General features: G+C 32.0%; 2 protein-coding genes across 2 annotated transcripts; both read right to left on the bottom strand.

Annotated features, from left to right (window-relative positions):
- Window positions 1-3550: 3550 nt before the first annotated feature.
- Window positions 3551-8831, bottom strand: LOC143041988 (uncharacterized). The gene is made up of 7 exons (XM_076214182.1): window positions 8258-8831; window positions 7351-7512; window positions 6491-6657; window positions 5533-5643; window positions 4906-5038; window positions 4215-4412; window positions 3551-3832 (listed from the first exon to the last, which is right to left on the bottom strand). The coding sequence occupies exons 1-7, from the start codon at window positions 8781-8783 to the stop codon at window positions 3591-3593; spliced, it is 1539 nt and encodes a 512-aa protein (XP_076070297.1). The 5' UTR covers window positions 8784-8831; the 3' UTR covers window positions 3551-3590.
- Window positions 8832-11130: 2299 nt separating this feature from the next.
- LOC143041989 (uncharacterized) lies at window positions 11131-17442 on the bottom strand. Its single transcript, XM_076214183.1, has 7 exons — window positions 16852-17442; window positions 16044-16202; window positions 14939-15102; window positions 14199-14309; window positions 13173-13305; window positions 12681-12878; window positions 11131-11405 (listed from the first exon to the last, which is right to left on the bottom strand). Exons 1-7 carry the CDS (start codon window positions 17381-17383, stop codon window positions 11158-11160), a joined length of 1545 nt encoding a protein of 514 aa, XP_076070298.1. The 5' UTR covers window positions 17384-17442; the 3' UTR covers window positions 11131-11157.
- Window positions 17443-19054: the final 1612 nt, after the last annotated feature.

Raw genomic sequence — 19054 nt, forward strand, 5'->3', positions numbered from 1 at the left:
TATTTGTACTGAGATCTGAAAACAACTCACTTTTACATGTATTACACTAACCTTATTTAATCATGATATTATTTTCACAATTACGATCTTTGAAATTACTTCTGTTTTTCTTCCCTATGTTTCATGATCATTTTCTTTTTAAAAGGATGATATTGACTTGAATATTTCAGGAAATTTTTTCAAGGATAATTTGTGAAATTATTTACCATTATAATACATTTTTTTTTAATAATTTCGCTTTATTTCAAATACACTATTGTTATTTCATAGTATTTTAAAGGATAAGTTTTTTTCTAATAACTATAATAAGTTAACTACCCAGATAGAATTTCACGGCAAAGGAAAAAATATCCCAGGGAAATATTTTCCTCCGGATAAAAAAATAACAACAACTACTGTGACATTTTTTCCTCCGGATCAAATTTCACCCGGATATAATTTTGCTTTACATAGTCATAGCTGGGCTATCTGAGGGTCACAATGGTTTTACAGAATAGAGAATAATGACCCAAAACGAACAAAGAAAAGAGAAAAATGAAAAAAAATATAAAAGATATAGAAGAATGGGTTTGAAAAATTTTAAAGAATGTATGTTGAACTGAATAATTATAAGAATCAAATGATACAGTATACTAATTACAGAACTGAATTACAGCGGATTCCATTGAGTGTGTAGCCAAATGTAATATCTTTGGTTAGCTTGCTTGTTAGCTGAACCGTGAAGTCATTGTTAGGTTAGGTAAACTACCGTACTTTAAAAATAGACTAGTCCGACAGAAAACTAACCTATCTGTCTGTTGGATAATGCTACTGCGAAAGGAGGGTAGTATACCTGACTTAATAATGACTTCACGGTTCAGCTAACAAACAAGCTAACCAAAAGATATTACCTATGGCTACACACTCAATGGAATCCGCTGTAACGATTTACATAATAATTTGGAAGATTACGTCCACGTCCACTTTGTATTTCTATTGGTACCCATCAGATGAGTAAAGCCTTTTTCAACTGATTTTCAAATTATTTTTTGTTCTTATACATGTATATGGAAATGGTACTGTTACACAAATGTCTCAATATTTATATATGATATCGAATGTGTAAAAGTCATGCCGCCCATCAAGGGTCCTTGATTCGAACCATAACTATTCTGTTCTTATACAACAGTGTCTAATACGTCAGATAATTGTGTAAGCGATAATCACGAAAATAGCGGAATAAAGTGGTTATTATAGTTTCAAACAAAAAAGGGCACTTGCAGTACTTCAAACAAATTGGCAAACATTTAGAAATTATTTCTCCATATAACATGTATAATGTACAAATGTACATGTGGTGCGTGTAAACTTTCAACTTAATTTGATCACTCAGACACAATACATACGTGTAACAAAAGGAATACAATATTTACATATATACAAACAATACTTATATATTCAAAAAGCTTCTTACTTTTGTCATCAGTCCAAGAAAACATCATGGTATGATTCAATAATGAAGACTAACACCATTTCAATTTGGTGTGTCTGATCGGAGCGCCTTTCGTAATAACATTCACCAGGAACTCTAAAACCGACACATTTTAAACATATACATGATACAGAGATACTCGAGGATATATATATAACCACAATCACCGTGCCCAATGTCATATATAGACAGGGATTAGGATTGGTATCATGTGGGATATGGAATTTTGTCGCTTCGATGAAGATACATGTCAAGAAAATCGCCTAAATTGAATTATATTTGCCTTATATATAGTCAATCAGTAGTAACCACAAGGAAAGCACGGAGAACAAAGTATTACTTGGACTAGATTTGCATACATTAACGGGACAGAAAATAGTAAAACACTCGCGCAATAAAAAAAATCCTGTACCAAGTCAGAAATATGACAGAGTATTTGATTGGTCAGTTTTTATGGACTAACCAATTTTGAATTTGCTTTCGAGTTCGGTAGGTTTGTTATACTTTTTCAGGCATCAATTGCACTTGCTGTCGTGTATAATTGAAGATTATACATAAATATCGAACACCTGGCAACTTTAAATTTGAAGAGAATTTTGGGTTTTAACAACCCAACCAGTGTTAGAAAATGAAAATTCACAGCTGTACCGGCTTATTAATTTGGTGCATCTGAAGCCGATTTCGGAAAGTTGCCTTTCATTAGGGACACTGAAACTCTAAATTTGTAATCTAGTGATATATAAATTCCTTAATACTATATATCGAAACTTTACGAACAAAAAGTACGCAAAAAGAATATCCATATTATCTGCCTTAAGTCAACTTTGCCTGTGGAAGTTGGGTTGTTAGTTCCTAAAAAAATAAGATTTTAATATTATCAACAATAAAAGATGCAGATGTATGTTATTGATCATATTAGTAACGAGAAGTGAAAATTGATCCGATAAGGATTCACCCAAAGATTAACAGTCCACCAGCACCGGTGATAATAAATGTATTATTTAAGAACAATTCCCCCATTTATATTTTCTTGTCAATGCTCTTCAACTTTGTCATTGATTTGACCTTCCAGCTGTCTTTAGTCCTCTTAGAATCTCTCCCAAAACGATACACGAAATCTAGTAAAGATCCGAGGAGGATTTAGAGGGCGGAGCTTCATAAATATGATAAATGCATATACTTTCTACAAGTTTCACTCAAAACGTTGTTCTGTTAACAGCAGCAGTTAATTCACAAACTTGCACTCTGGGTTTCAAACATTTTTCACCATTTTTTTAAAAATATTTTGGAAAAGGATATTTCTTTAAAGAAAAATATGTCACAAGCATTTTTAAGAACCCTTGAACGGGTATATCCTACTTACAAAACATGTTTTTTCATTCTTTCATATGTAATTCAACTCTTAAGAGACTAGGCATCGTACATGTTTTAAGAATCATTGACATCTTGCAAAAAATACAGATTGATAATTTGATATACTAGTACTGTTCTTATCTTAAGACTGTTTGTATTATATATATATAAAACCACACCATGTCGTTTGTTATCGAGCTTCGATGACATTTAGAAAACTGTTCGTGAAAGAGGTCAACCAACTTTAGACACCTTCTTTGAGGTAGGAAAATCGCTCATACTGCATGTACTGTGGGATTGTCTTTCTTATCGATCGTACATATTTTGGTTATACCTTTCATTGCTGTTTAATTTATGAAACAGCATTCGACAAGGTGACAACTGGAATCTGAAAGTTTTGTCAATTATTTATTATAATTGATGATGTTTCATTTTGTGCAATCTAATTAAAATATAGGTAGTATAACGTAACCAGAGATTAATATTTTAATTAGATTGATTTTTGTGTGTCCTTTACATACTTTTTTAAACAAGTTATGGAATACATGCTCCAGTTGTATCTGTAAAATTGTGTTAACCAGCATGGTTTTCTATATAGCCTACACCTATGCTTCTGTTACTCACATTTATGTAGCGACATATCGTGAGATCTCTTTAATTTTATTTTTATTTCTCATTGTTCTCACATATTTTCAAAGGCATAACATATAAGAAAAAAAGACTTCATAGATGTGAAAATAGTTTAATGTGAATTCCAACTGTTTAATTAGTTGTGGTATTCACAAATATATGGATGTTTTTCAGAGCATCCAACATCTCCCCATTCAAAGTTTGTGTCTGGGTACTGTAGTAATAAACAGTCCTGATCGCCACCGACATTGTTTGGTTGACCCGGATGCCAATTGGTGAAGGTGACTGGGGCTCCATTGTCTGTCCACACGAAATTATGTTCAGTTTTTTCATCATTTCCGCCTGTGTAAAATCCTAAGCTTGCAATATTTGCCAAATCTGAAAACATACACATGATAAAGGTTAGGATGCGAGTTCTTAAAAAAGTTCTTACAAAAACACTAATACTAGGTAGACCAATAATACTCTAATGAGAAATTTTGTACATTTTGCACCGGAATAAATGAAAATGAGATACATTTCTTGATTGAATGTCCTCAATATAACACAATTAGATCTAAATATAAAATCAATGATATAAATATGTCTAAAAAAGAACAAAAATCTATCTGTATGTATATTGAGAAAGCTGTTGAGAGACAACCATACTGTTTCAAATGTAATGATTTTCGCTGTGATTGAATAAAATAAATAATGTTGATTTGAATAGTATACACTTCTGCATTATTGTACCAATTTCAATATGTTAAAAATCACTTACCTTCATCGTTTTTTATAGTTCTTACAAGATAGTCCTGCTCTCCTTGGCTGTTGATAGACACCAAACTAGATTGGCTGTCTTCTCGACGACATGCCGTCTTAGCTTCGTTCCAGCTCAATGGTTTGGCATGAAAGGAGTAATACGATGTATCTGAACCATTCTGACGTACATGGGAACCATGAGATGACTGAGATAAGTCTACAATTATATCAACACTAACTGATAAACTTATAAAAGATATTTAAATAAGTTTGAAAACATAAGTTTGAACAATAAGCAATGCATGATATATTTATCAATCAAAGATCAATCAATCATTCAATCTATCATTCAATCAGAGATCAATTAATTAATCAATCAATCAATCAGATCAATCAATCAATCAATCAATCAATCAATCAATCAAAAAGTGTTAACTTTGGGTTGTTATTTGCTGGAAAATCTAGATGACCGGTATAGTCTTCATTACTTTGTTAGAATACTTAGTGAATGATTATATATTGAGGGACAGATATATACTCAAATTGTTTGAAATGTGATTTATGAAATTTTCTTTTGATTCAATATATTTTGTTGGCCTCTCTGCTTGATGTTTCACTGTTTTGTTTGTCAGAAATTTTCACGTTAATGCCAAACGGTTAGAATACCTTTGAAGTGATGGGGGAGTGTAACATATAATTTTAATACTTACGACTACATGACGTGTTAAACACTGTAACATCATCTATAGCAGTGTTAGATTTGTCTAAGGAGTAGATGTGGTGATAACTCCCACTGCTATAATGGTTAGTGTAATAGGCATTGGTTGCTGACTCAAAAACTATCTAGAATACACATTTCATTACTTTGAGTTTAAGGTGGTACCCAACACTTTAACTAAAATTAATTTGGCTCGTTTAATTTTCATTAAATTTTGTCAAAGTATTTACTTTGACCCTTTAACAAAAATATAAAAAAATCAAAAACTTTGAACCAACCGTTTAATCAGAAAAATTACACTGGTTATATAGCAGTTTGACAAACTACAATTTTGATCATTGAGAAGCTTAATATTCCCTTAAGAACACAATGTCATTAAAACGTTCTGCTGATTTTACAGAGTTATCTCCCTGTAGTGTTAGGTACCACCTTAAGTTCTAAATATATTTTAAATTTGAAAGGAAGTTGTTTAATAGTTTTCTAAAAAACCGAGGTAACAAGACTTCCCTCTAAAACAGTACATACATTGCGATTTTTTTTTTTAACTTTTTAAGCATATGGTATAAAATTGAATTCAAATAAATCATATTGATGTGTTATACTGAATAACTGAAGTTACCTGAAACGGATGTGACGTATACTCATTATCCAATGATATCTGCGCTTGGTGCCAATCCGAATCTACATTACCTGTCTTGGTAAACACAGGATATCCTAGTCCACCATTAACCTAATTAATACAGAGGTTTCACATTATTGTATCTCAACACTCCAAGTTCAACTTACTCAAATTTATTCATTATTTAATACATTTTTTTGTCATGCAAAAACCCACTTCGTGAGTGTAACTGCAACTTGTTTAAATTGTTTTATTATTGTTATAGTCTTTTTTCCCGTTTAACGTTCAATTGAATCACTCATTACCATCAACTTTTTGTTATTTTTTTTTGTATTGAATTTTTAAATTTTCGACAATTAGTCTATTTTTTATTTCTTCCATTGTAGTGGTACAAATACAAAATTTGCATATTTTTGTGTAATCAGTTTGTCTTACATGAACGTGGAAAAGTGTTAATATGTCATCATGTTGTCATGCTTTTCAAACAAATATTTCCATGATATAACAATAAAGTTCACTGTAATGGTCAAAACCATATTATTTTTTTAATAATAACTTTAGAATTCTAGTAACTGGTAAAAGAAAGTGCAATATTTCAGTTAGTTATTGAAGCATTACTAATGTAGGATAAAACAATTTAATTTACTATAACTGTATACAGTTTCCGAATGAAGTGCATTTACAATTTTACAAAAATGTCTCGTTGTCAATATGTTATGTTTTACAGATAACATATTTTCAGTCCAATATCGCCGGTAAATTCGATCCATCTTTTAGTTATCGAAAACTGGTGCGACTATACATTTCCAGTTTAATATTGATGAGGTAAACATAAACTTAAATTAACATGTTTTCTATAAGTGCTTCTCAAAATGTGGTAGGGCATATCCAAAACACCATTGGGAATTAAGAGTACAGTAAGATTCTCCTTTTTGTTTTAATTTTAATCTATATTTACCTTTGCGTATACTTTGAGAAATTTTATATCTTGTCCATGCAGATTGTACCAGAATTTGATACAGTATCCCGCAGAGGAGGTTGTAAACTGAGGAGAATCTATTCTAGAGGTATGAGTTGTCTTAGAGGATGATGCAGCACCTTGGGAATTCAGCATCATGTAATGACCTACAGAAAACAAAGAATAGAGGAATGTGCTGTTTTAGAGGAAGTCGCAGAACCTTGAGAATTCATCATATAATGACCTACAGAAAACAAGAATTAGAATTAGTCATTTGATGAAAAAAGAATCCATTTATCCGATTCGTTTGTATGTATAATAATTGCCTTGTTTCTTGATTGTTTTAACTATTCAACTAAGATCGACGGCATTTTTTTTGTCAATGAATAATGTTTATATGAATGGGACTTATATCTTATTGCACATGTGCACCAGGTTATAATTTCTATTAAAATTCCAATGTATACACATACACAATGTCAATTTAAATAACATGAACCTTTTAGTAGAAATCGCGATAGTTACAACATACATTAGACGAGATCTTACTATTAAAAGAAAGAATATACATAAAACAAACAATGTAGAAGAAGGCGACAGAAAGTAGATAAGCACACGGTAAAGCTCAAACATATCATAAACTTGACATCATGCACAAGATAATGCACATATTAAAGAAACGTTTAATGTTGAATGTTATGAAAAAAAAAATAAAGTAACGGACGGTTGACAAAAAAAAAAAAGAAAAAAAATATACAGACGGAGATAGACAAAACAGTATAACAAAGTACTATGGTGCGAATGAAAATCAAGTTTCATGTATTTTTTCGCACAGTAATACCGATATTTATAAAATTTACCGTTTGGAGTGCCATATGTGTGGTCTTGCTTTGGTCCTGTTGTTGAGGAATACATAGAAGATTGCCATGTCCAGTGTGATCCTGACTCTGCTACATATCCACACCTTTTACTGTCCTCAAATCCACAGAATGTCTTGGAAACAGGTTTGTTGCTTGACGTATCTGCAAATTTAATGATATTAATATAATTCAATACGTCATAAGACTCAATGGGTCGCTCAGATAAAAAAAAGTTATAAAGCCAAACAAGTATAAAGTTGAAGAGCATTAATGACCAAAAATTCCAAATAGGTGTGCCAAATACGTCTAAGGTATTCTATTGCTGGGATATGAAAATCCGTAGTTTTTCAAAAGATTCAAAGATTTGTAACATGAAATTTATATGAATGACCATATAATTGATATTTATGTCAACACAGAAATGCTGGCTACTTGGCTGCTCATCTGTATAACATAAACACTTTCTAATAAAATAAATTATCCAAAGCGTGTGTACGTTGTTAAGGCAACAATAACGAAATGGAAAGCACATTTTGAGGTAAACGAATAAAATTTGAAGTGTTGTTTTTAAAAAAAAATACAAAACACAAACCAAAACCCACCTTAGGCACTGAAAAATATCTGTGATGTGCGTATGCAGCGGTGATGTGAGCATGTTTTTTTTTATTGGAAAAACATCCTTTTTCGACTTACACAAATAAAATAAAACAATATTTGTTAATTAAGAAACAAGAAAAATATTGCTTTTAATCTATTGTTGTTTGTTTGTGTTAGGTTTTAATGGAAACAAACTAATTTTTGCATTTCCCTCCAAAAAGAAAATATATTTTTTCAAGAAAGTTTGAAATTCAATTAAAGGTTATTGAAAAATGCATGCCTCGAAATAGATTAACGATCGTTTCCTTACCTGTTATACTTTGGCCATTGTCAGTTTTGGCTGCAGTCAATACCGCTTTACATGTCTGTAAATCTTTGATAGACTTAGAAGTCTGTGTCTGAAGCCTGATTTTCTCATTGCTCCAGTTATTTGTTTGTCTGGTCACACTTTCAGTCGTTTTATTCAGAAGATAATCGACATTTCGGATTTGTGATTCTAATGCTTTATTTTCAGAAATAGCGTTCTCAAGTAGTTGTTGTTTCTGTAAAATACTTGCTTTAGTTGCTTGATACCTCTGTACAAGTGCACTGAACTGAATTTCCAGGGTACTCAAGGAACTTTGTAAGTTGTAGGTCTCTCCTTGTACGATTTCAAGATCTCCACACCCACAGTTACCACTCGGATCGCTTTCCCGTTTGGTGTTTGTTGTTTGGTTACAATGATGGACTTTCAAATTATAAATGCACTGTCCAGTAAAATCACATGATGCAGACGCCACAGGCTCTCCTCCAAATTGCAAGAGAATAATTATAATAAATCCCTGACTGATTGTCATTGTATGTTTATACTTACACTCTATTTTCTTATCATTGACAATGGATCACTAATATTCTTATCAATATCAGTTCCCACGAAGGACATACTTATACGTTACCTGTTAATATAGGTCATCGTTGAAGTACGATCTACTTTAATCGATATTTTTGGTTAATCTGTTTTCAAAGCATCGTGAAATTCGACTGCAGTGCTTTGTTTTCAATGCTTCAGTCTATTTCATCTTTATTACCTATCAATTGTACTATTCTGTTGCAGAGTAATGCATATGATGCATTAGTTTTGCATATTGACTTTTTAAGAGTTTTTTTTTATATTAATATACATGTAGTTCCATTCTTTTTGTTTATAGCACATGCAAAATATAATCGCTGAAATAAGTATAGCTGATGGTAAAACAGCTTTTGGTAAATAGTCTGCCCTTTTCGGAAGACCAGACTTCATCCCTAGTTTTGTTTTAAAGGTGTCCGTGTTGGTTTGAGTTAGTTTTCAGTATTGTATACTTTATGTCATAAACAGTTTTGTTCATCTGTTGTCATGATATATCTTGTATTTCGTGTTATTTTCTTTGGTAAAGTTTTAGGACCTATCAATCACTAATGAATAATCTGATGTATAGGGGTTAGACAAGGTACATTTAAAAAGAAGGGCGGTCAAACTCATAGATCGAAAATAAAACTGACAATATCATGACTACAAAAGAAAAGATATACAGACAAATAATAGGACACAAGAAATAACACAGAAAACTAAAGACTAAGCAACATGAACGCCACCAAAAACTGCGGATGATCCCAGGTGCTCCAAAATGGTAAGCATGTAGACCCTGCTCCACATGTGGCACTCGTCGTGTTGCTCATGTTAAACCAACCTTCTAATTAAAGGATATGTGGTCTATCTTTGACATATAGTTTTTATGCCCCACCTACGATAGTAGAGGGGCATTATGTTTTCTGGTCTGTGCGTCCGTTCGTTCGTTCGTCCGTCTGTCCCGCTTCAGGTTAAAGTTTTTGGTCGAGGTAGTTTATGATGAAGTTGAAGTCCATTCGTTCAGAACTAGGACTATAAAGTGTCTGTATCTGCGTCGATCCAGTCGTGCGACGGACAATGCGTGGTTCTGTTATGCTGTTTTTATGTGCTGTCCTAGGTTGTTTTACGTGTTAAGTTTTATTTTGTGGATTGTCAGCACTTTGATGTTAACATGAAAATCAATTTTATGGTAATTTTTATAAATTTATTGTTTGCAATAGTATGAATTATTCTAAATACTAAGGATTTTCTTATACCAGGCATAGATAGCCTTAACCGTATGTGGCACAACGTTTTGAAATTTTGGATCATCAATGCTCTTCAATTTTGTGCTTGTTTGGCTTTCTTACTATTTTGATTTGAGCGTCACGGATGAGTCTTAGGTAGACGAAACGCGCTTCTGAGTATTACAATATAAGCCTGGTATCTTTGATAAAAAGTAAAATCACAAAAATACTGAACTTAGAGGAAAATCAATGCGGAAATTCCATAATCATGGACATGATAAACATGGCAAAATCAAATAACAAAACGCATCAAAAACGAATGAACAAGAACTGTCATATTCCTGTCTTGGTACAGGCATTTTCAAATGTAGAAAATGGTGGATTAAACTGTTTTACAAATGGATTAACTATCAGCATGAAAATGGATTAACTATCAGCATGTCGAAATGTATTTTTGTATTGTTTATTTGTGTATTTCTCTGTCCTGAATGTTCTTGCATTTATTTGAACTGTAGTCCTGTCATGCAATGTTGTCATTTAAGTGTCATATTTAACATTGCCATAAAAACGCAAGGTTTGGCTAGCCACAAAACCAGATTTAACCCACAATTTATTCTTAAAATGTCCTGTACCAATTAAAAAAGGAGGAAGCCTAATAACCTGAAAAAATTAAACGTCCGAATATATCAGCCTATGAAACAAATTTAACTGTCAAAAAGAACAAAGACATCGTTAACAACTTATTAAATACATAACAACATTGTACGCTAGAAATTTGGAATTAAAATTTCATCCCAAATTCATGTATTTAGTTTTGATGTTATATTTGTTATTCTCATCGGATTTTGCCAAAAAGCTTAGTTCGTTTCTGTTTGTGTTACATTTTAATGTTGTTTCGTTGTTCTCCTCTCATATTTAATGCGTTTGCCTCAGTTTTAGTTTGTTTGTAACCCGGATTTGTTTTTATTCTATCGATTTATGAGTTTTGAACAGCGGCATACTACTGTTGCCTTTATTTACAATATATTTTCATCGACACATTTCTTTCTTATTCTTGAAGTTATATCAATTACATTACAAGACAACAATACATTTTATAGAATAGAAATTTATTGAGAATTACAACATTGTCTCGCAAATGAATGAATGTTTTTCGGAACATGAGACGTCACCCCATTCATAACTACTCTCTGGATACTGCATCAGTAAACAGTCCTGGTTATCTCCCACATTGTTTGGTTGTCCCACGTGCCAATTTGTGTAATTCAAAGATTCAGGGTAGCCGGAAGCAGTCCATTCGTATCTGTTTTCAGAATCATAATCGTTTCCATTAATGAAAAATCCATGTTGTCCTGCAGCTGTTAAACCTTTAAAAAGACAAAACACATTTGTAAATCGGATTCATTTAAGAACAGTTAAAGAACAAAATACTACCAGAAAAGTCTTGTTTTGTTAATATGTTATTCAAATATATATATATTGTTGATATGAATTTGTCTTTTAAGTTATCATTTCAATACTAGTTACGAATAATTTGTTTTCATTGAATTTGACAAAGTTATACTGCATAAAAAGACATATTTTAATAGCATATTATTTGTATTACTTTCCCGATTGTGACATTGAGGTAGGATTCAACCCGATTGTGACATTGAGGTAGAATTCAACCCGATTGTGACATTGAGGTAGGATTTAACCCGATTGTGACATTGAGGTAGGATTCAACTCGATTGTGACATTGAGGTAGGATTTAACCCGATTGTTACATTGAGGTAGGATTCACATGACGGGTGATATATGCATATAAGGAGACGCGTACAATATCTTGCTCTCTTTAGAGTTCATGCGATTTCCTTACGATTTGTATGTTACCTCGATTTGTTTTATTAGTTTATTTGTGAGATTAGAACGTCTGTAAACTTCTGTTACAAAAATTCAATTCGTAAGAGCTTTATCATTGCAAAGGTTGCAACAATCGGGAGTAAAGGTTATAACAGATAAACGTTGAGGGTTACTGCTAACGTTTTATTTATGTCACGAATCATCTTTCTCTGTAAAGAACCGTACTAATTAAATACAAATCGCCAATAACGATTTCATTGAAATCCTTGATTATTATATCGGCAGCATTTTATTAGTTTCATGGATCGATATTTTTACAGCAGTCCGTATTCCAATGAGTTCAAATTGTGCACCCCTGCCGGTCGACTTATTTAGTACTCATATTTATATTTTTAAGCACATATCACACAAAATCTTGCAAATTTCTTTGATTTCACTTTCAGCTATATTGATGATATTCTGTACCCCAATAATCAATGTTTCGTTGAATGCATTTCAAATATCCAAGAGCAATTACATATTCTAAGAAACTAATAGGTCCGTTTCATATGCTTATCTTTTTGTCTATTTTGTTTCTTATCTTAATTAGTCTTCTTAACATATTTATGAGGATTGAACATCATCAAACTACTATTGACTTAATTTATATACTTTACTCTAAAAATCGTTGGTTCGATTGAACCGAATACATGTCAATCAAAAGAAAATGCAAAGTTTTGAAATCGGCATCAAAAGCGTATATTTCACACCGATAAAATATATAATTGTATGAAAAAAAAAAGATTTTAGATAATACTTACTGACATCTGACTGAATAAGTTTAACCAAATAATTTTTTTCAGCAGGATCTACTACAGTAGCCAAGTTGGAATGGATGTTTTCTCTCTTACATGTCTCTACAGCATCATACCAAGTTGCTGCAGTACCATGGAATGTATAGTATGATGTTTGGCTGCCTATCGTACGTACAAATGCTCCTGCTGGATATTTAGGTACATCTATGGGATATACAATTATTTGTCAGTTTACGAACAATAAATACCCTTCATGATAACAGAAGTGTATTAAAAATCTGAACATTTTTCCAATTCAAAACTCAATTGTAACTTGAAGTTGAAGAACTCAGTATGTGAAAGATAAAGTTTGAATCTCTTTTCGAAATTTAAAAATAAAAAAAAGAACCTAATTAAAACGGCGAATAAAAAGTTGGGAAATTATTATGGCTCAGAACGTTTGATTTAACTTTTAAGTGTAGATATTATTAGTGCATTACTGTAGATATCAACTCTTACTTTGGCATGATGTATTATAAACATATACATCATCAACAGCAATATTTCCATACTGGTTATGGTTTTCATAATGATATTGTCCACCGCTGTATCTGTGTATGTGGTATGCATCATGTGTTGCCTCAAATACTACCTGAAAGGAACATACATCATATTTTCGAATTGTTTCTTAAACAACAAACACAACATCCTTCATTTGTTCTTGTTTGTATGTGTTTTTAGATAGTTTTTGGATAGTTCTTTCGTACCACATCTGCTTCATTTATATTCAGCAAACACATCCCCATATACTATACAAAACAATCACAAATCACACCACGTAAGAATATTTACTAGTAAGCATTTCTCAAAATGGGGAATATTTTGAAGTGTAACTGAAAAAAGGGAGATCTTCTGCTCATCAAATGATAACGGTAAATACTGACACTTCTTCGATTGCCTGTACAACCAATTCACTGTACATTATATTCGTTAACATGTATTTTTTCAAAGGATGATAGAAACTTGCAAAATTTGACCATTACATATTTTATTCGTTGAATATATAAAAAAGAAGATGTGGTATGATTGCCAATGAGACAACTGTCCACAAGAGACCAAAATGACACAAACATTAACAACTATAGGTCACCGTACGGCCTTCAACAATGAACAAAGCCCATACCGCATAGTCAGATATAAAAGGCCCCGATAAGACAATGTAAAACAATTCAAACGAGAAAACTAACGGCCTTATTTATATAAAAAAATGAAAGATAAAAAAACAAATATGTAACACATAAAAAAACGACAACCACTGAATTACAGGCTCCTGACTTGGGACAGGCACATACATAAATAATGTGGCGGGGTTAAACATGTTAGCGGGATCCCAACCCTCCCCTAACCTGGGACAGTGGTATAACAGTAAAATATAAGAACTCTATTTAAATGCTTTATTGATATTATCATGTTCAAAAGAATTGATAACTTGTTTTAATGTATCATTTACTTTCTACAAATAGATCTTAAAATCCCTAAACAAACCTGAAACATGTCAGCTGTGTATTCTTTGTTAAGGGAAATCTCTGCCATGTGCCACTGATTGTCAACATTACCAGTAAGTGTAAATACAGGATAGCCCAAACCTCCATGTACCTAGAAAATATTTACATCTCGTGTAAGTGCACGCATCTTTGTAAATATAATGGAATTTGATGCGACTGTCATACACGTGAAGAGGTTAAGTGGTATAGAACCAGGTTCAATCCACCATTTTCTACATTTGAAAATACTTGTACCAAGTCAGGAATATGACAGTTGTTGTCCATTCGTTTGATGTGTTTTATCATTTGAGTTTGCCATTTGATTAGGGACTTTCCGTTTTGAATTTTCCTCGGAGTTCAGTATTTTGTGATTTTACTTTTTCCAAATATATATAGTTTTAAAGCTAAATAACATTTCGCATCTTTTATCAAGATTAATGTGCTTACATTGAAGTTTATTACCAGCTGGCTCTGTAAAACTTGAAAGCCAAGGATTCAGAAGTTCTAAACAAGCAAAGTGCTACTTGATATACCAAAAGGGACCTATATATAATAGCTAAATGCATCTACTAATTTACTATGTTATCAATTAGTTTAAAGCATATATTTTGGTGTTAACAATATTTTATAATATTTATGAATTATACAAGTACATTTTATATACACATTAACAAATAGGATTCAGAAACAAGCAACAAGTGCTTATATTAATTTGTATCCTCATATCTTTTATAGTAATACCTGTGCATAAACGTTGAGTGTTTTGACATCTTTTCCATACATTGTGTACCAGAATCGAACACAGTAGTTGGTAGCCGGGTTAAAGGTTGGCGATATTAGTCTTGATGTTGTTCTACCTGTACTTGATTTTACTGGTGATGTAGCCCGCAAAGCCATATAGTAACCTATAAATAATTTGTTTTCAAAGAGTTCAAAGTTTTTATTTGATTTTCACGTGTTGCTTGAGAGCCTTAAACAAAATCAAAACACGTAACCGTCAATAAATAAAAAATCTCCAAACCCCTTTTATGTAAGATAGGCACCAAGCATATTTCTTGGTAAAAGGTGTTTCATCTTATCCAATGCGTTATTTTCTTAAAATGCACTGGATTGCTTTAGAAAGAGATCAAGCAGAGTTGCACGACATTCTCTGAATACAAGAACTTCCCTTGCGATAGAGATTTTTCTTTGATATCATTTGGCAGACAGCGAATAACGACATACTTTGACTTGCATACACTTCGCTTGGAACAATCATGTGAAGAATGTGGCAGTGTAAAACATGCCAGTGACAGATCAATCCTCCAATAATCTGGTACATTGGCGTAAAGTTTAATTTTGACAAAGTATCACATAAAGCATTGGACAAATTATTTTAAATAGAAAAAAATAATGCTTTACTTATGTGTAATACAATAAATAATTAATTGGCAAATTTACAGATCACTAGATCCCATTAAATGCTTAAAAGCACTTAACGAAAGTTTGTTTTGAAACAATACTTTATAAAGTTTAGGTTCCACAGATATAAAACATATGTTGGTACAATCTAAAACCAAGAAAAACTGTCAATAGTTAAAAGGTATAAGACTAAAAACAACAGTAAACAAAACAGACAAAATGAGCAATACAAAGCCTGTCAAAAACCGGAGATGAATTCATATGTTTCGGAAAAGTTAGACAGTCAAAGTAGTTTTATGTACTTAGAGTAACCGTGTATCATACTTAGATTAACCGTGAATTATACTAAGCGCAACACGATTTAGAACTGGTCCTAATTCGACTACGTTACTAAGGTTTAGAAGGGAACTTTAATACACTTGATCTTTGATAAAATCATAACTACCATAATTATTGCCGTATGTATGATCCCGCTTAGGTCCTGTTTGACTTTCTTCTGTGTGGCGCCGGTCCCAGTTCGTATCATCGTGATGGTCTTGTGAAAAATGGCATAGATCAGTGGACTGGAATCCACAATAAAACGTAGTAAAATCTTGGTGTATAGCTTCAAATACAATAAAAAGATGACATGCATGATCAGATGAATTTCTAGTTTGCAATATAGCAGGCAATTTAGGAGAAAGAAGTAGGTTAGTTATGAATTCATATAAACATGTTAATACATGTAGTATTTATTTGCTACATGAGAATAAAAAAAGTCATAACCTCGACAACTTGAGAATGTTTTCTATTGAAGCTTAAATTCAAGCAGATACTAAGGGCGAATCAAGAATATTAAATATATATATAGATATACTAGTATATGTATTGTGATAATTGAATTTAACAACTGCAATCGATTATCTCCCAAATTGAACAATGTTCAAATAAACCAACTTAAGGGAACCACCTAGGATGAATTATTTGCTGCTTGAAGTTGAATTTTTACTGCTTTCTAATGTCAGTAGAATTACAATTGTGTATCATATTTTGATAGTAAAATGTAATAACAAAATACCGGTTTGATTACATGATTCATTGATTTAATGTTTAAATGATGAATTGTGGCTGAATGCATGCAAGTATGAATAAGGTAAATGATGTTGAGGATGAGGATGCTTTATTGAATGTAGAATTTTTATATATGATTAATTTGACATATATGAATTAACGTGATAATGACCAAATATCAAATTTGAAACCAAAAAACTTACCTGCATTTGTTGAAACTGGTGTTCCAAGTGCTGTCTGACACAAGGTTAAATCTCTAGTATTAGTGGCAAGTTTCTGTCGTAGGCCTGCAAGATCTGCAGTCGCACTTTGTAAAACAGATTTAAGCTGATCTTTTGTTTGATTGAGTTGAGACTCCATCGAATTTAAAGTATTGTTCAGCCTGCTACCTTTTTGATTTTCATTTTGGAGTTTAGAATCGGTTGCACTTAGTTCAGCTGTAGCATTATTTATATATTGGTTCAATTCAATCATTAGTTGTTTTAGGTTACTATCAGTGTTTTTCATCGTGTTCATTTTAGTGGATAATCTTGAAACATCATCGCAAGTACAAGACCCGGTAATGTGGCCACCAGACCCATGCATGGAGGTGGATGTTACAGAATCACATTGCCCTTGTTGTCCTATCTTCATATCATAAGTGCACTGTCCGTTTTTTAAATTACACTGTGTTTTTCCATTTTGAATCATTGGCAAAACCATAAAAGTGTACATCCAAATTTTACAACCTAACATTTTCTCTTTATTGTTCTATCAGTAATATAAGTGTATATCACTACATTAAGGACTTACTTGATTTAGACACACGATAAGAAACTTATTGTTAGGTCACGAATTTATCAATGTACAGGGACAGATTGTAATTGATTTCATTTTAAGATCGAAACACCCATGTTCTTAAACTTATTGTTGATAACAGGATTAAAATACTCACTATTGACGCTAGAGTAAATAAAGTGAAAAGGGGCAAAGAGGTATAAAATTTGAAGTTCATTGAAGACCTAAAGTTCCTGAAGGTTTTTTCAAGTACAGCTATGGGCACACAATTATAAATATCCTTTTATTGGAATTTATTATAAGTAAACACGAAAAAAAATTTATACGACGATGTTCTCTTTTTTTTTTTACATTAGTTGTAATACCACCAAATTATGGTACGTCACATCTGGTTGCATATGGAAAAAGGTTGACCAAAAATATTCCCTTGAATTTGACAGTTATAAGAAATCAATCCTACAATTCATTGCAGTAAAACATTCTAGGTCATAAAGATTATCTTTGATGTTTCAAAGCACCATTATTTTTTAATGTTGTGTTTCTATATAATATTTTGGAAACTTAAGGTTACGTCGTTACTAAAGCTTGTACACAAATAAATAGAGGTCAAGATTTGATTGATTAACTTCCAGTGATGATTATTTTCTTATATGCAATGAAATGTTATGTGAATGTTTTTCGGTAGTACTGGACAGGATGAAACTTTACTCATGCTAAGTATTTCTTCATACTCAAACGCGCGATTCTACATCAGAGTTAATTTAAATCTAACCATTCGGTCCCAATACTTAAAATCTTTCAATCCTTTATGGGTGGATTTGACATACATAAATAAAATGCAAAAATAAGTGAGCAATGAATGAGGTTGTTAAATTTGATATACGCTTTTTTGTGCTTCTTTGTTATATATTTGTTTGTTTTTATTGTGATTAAGATTAATGTTATAATACAATGTTTACTGCTGTCCTTATTTTCGACATTTATACCTTCTTATGTCTGTTTGTTTTGTTAATGCATCCTTGTCAATATAATGGAATTTGATGCGACTGTCATACAAGTGAGAGGTTTAGCGCTATAAAACCAGGCGCAATCCACCATTTTCTACATAAGAAAATGTCTGTTCAACGTCAGGATTATCACAGTTGTTATCCATTCGTTTGATGACTTTGAGCTATCGATTTTGCCATTTGATTAGGGATATTCGTTTTAATTTTCCTTGGAGTTAAGTATTTTTGTGATCTTACTTTTTATTTGAAACAACCTGGCTTCGTATTTGTTCCATTTTAATAAAAAAAAAAATAAAAAAATTAACTGATCTAAGATATTAAAGTGTTGTTAAACATAAAATGATTCCAGTTCATATAACTTATTACTTTCAGTGGCAGACTGGGGACTTTTTAAAAAGAAAATGTCATGGGATGGACGGGCCGTCGAAAAATAATGAGAACGGTAGTGTCTAAAAAATCAGCGTTGTATAACAAAAAAAAACTCTCTTCATACCTGAAACATTTCTTGCGAGTAGAAGTCTTAGTCCGACTATCACTTTAGATATTACATGTTTTAGAAAACAAAGAATACCTAATGGAACAATAAAAAATTATTGAGCATTAATCAGTCACAATCTTGGCA

This window comes from Mytilus galloprovincialis, chromosome 8 (genome assembly GCF_965363235.1).
Source record: "Mytilus galloprovincialis chromosome 8, xbMytGall1.hap1.1, whole genome shotgun sequence".
Taxonomy (NCBI): Eukaryota; Metazoa; Mollusca; class Bivalvia; order Mytilida; family Mytilidae; genus Mytilus; species Mytilus galloprovincialis.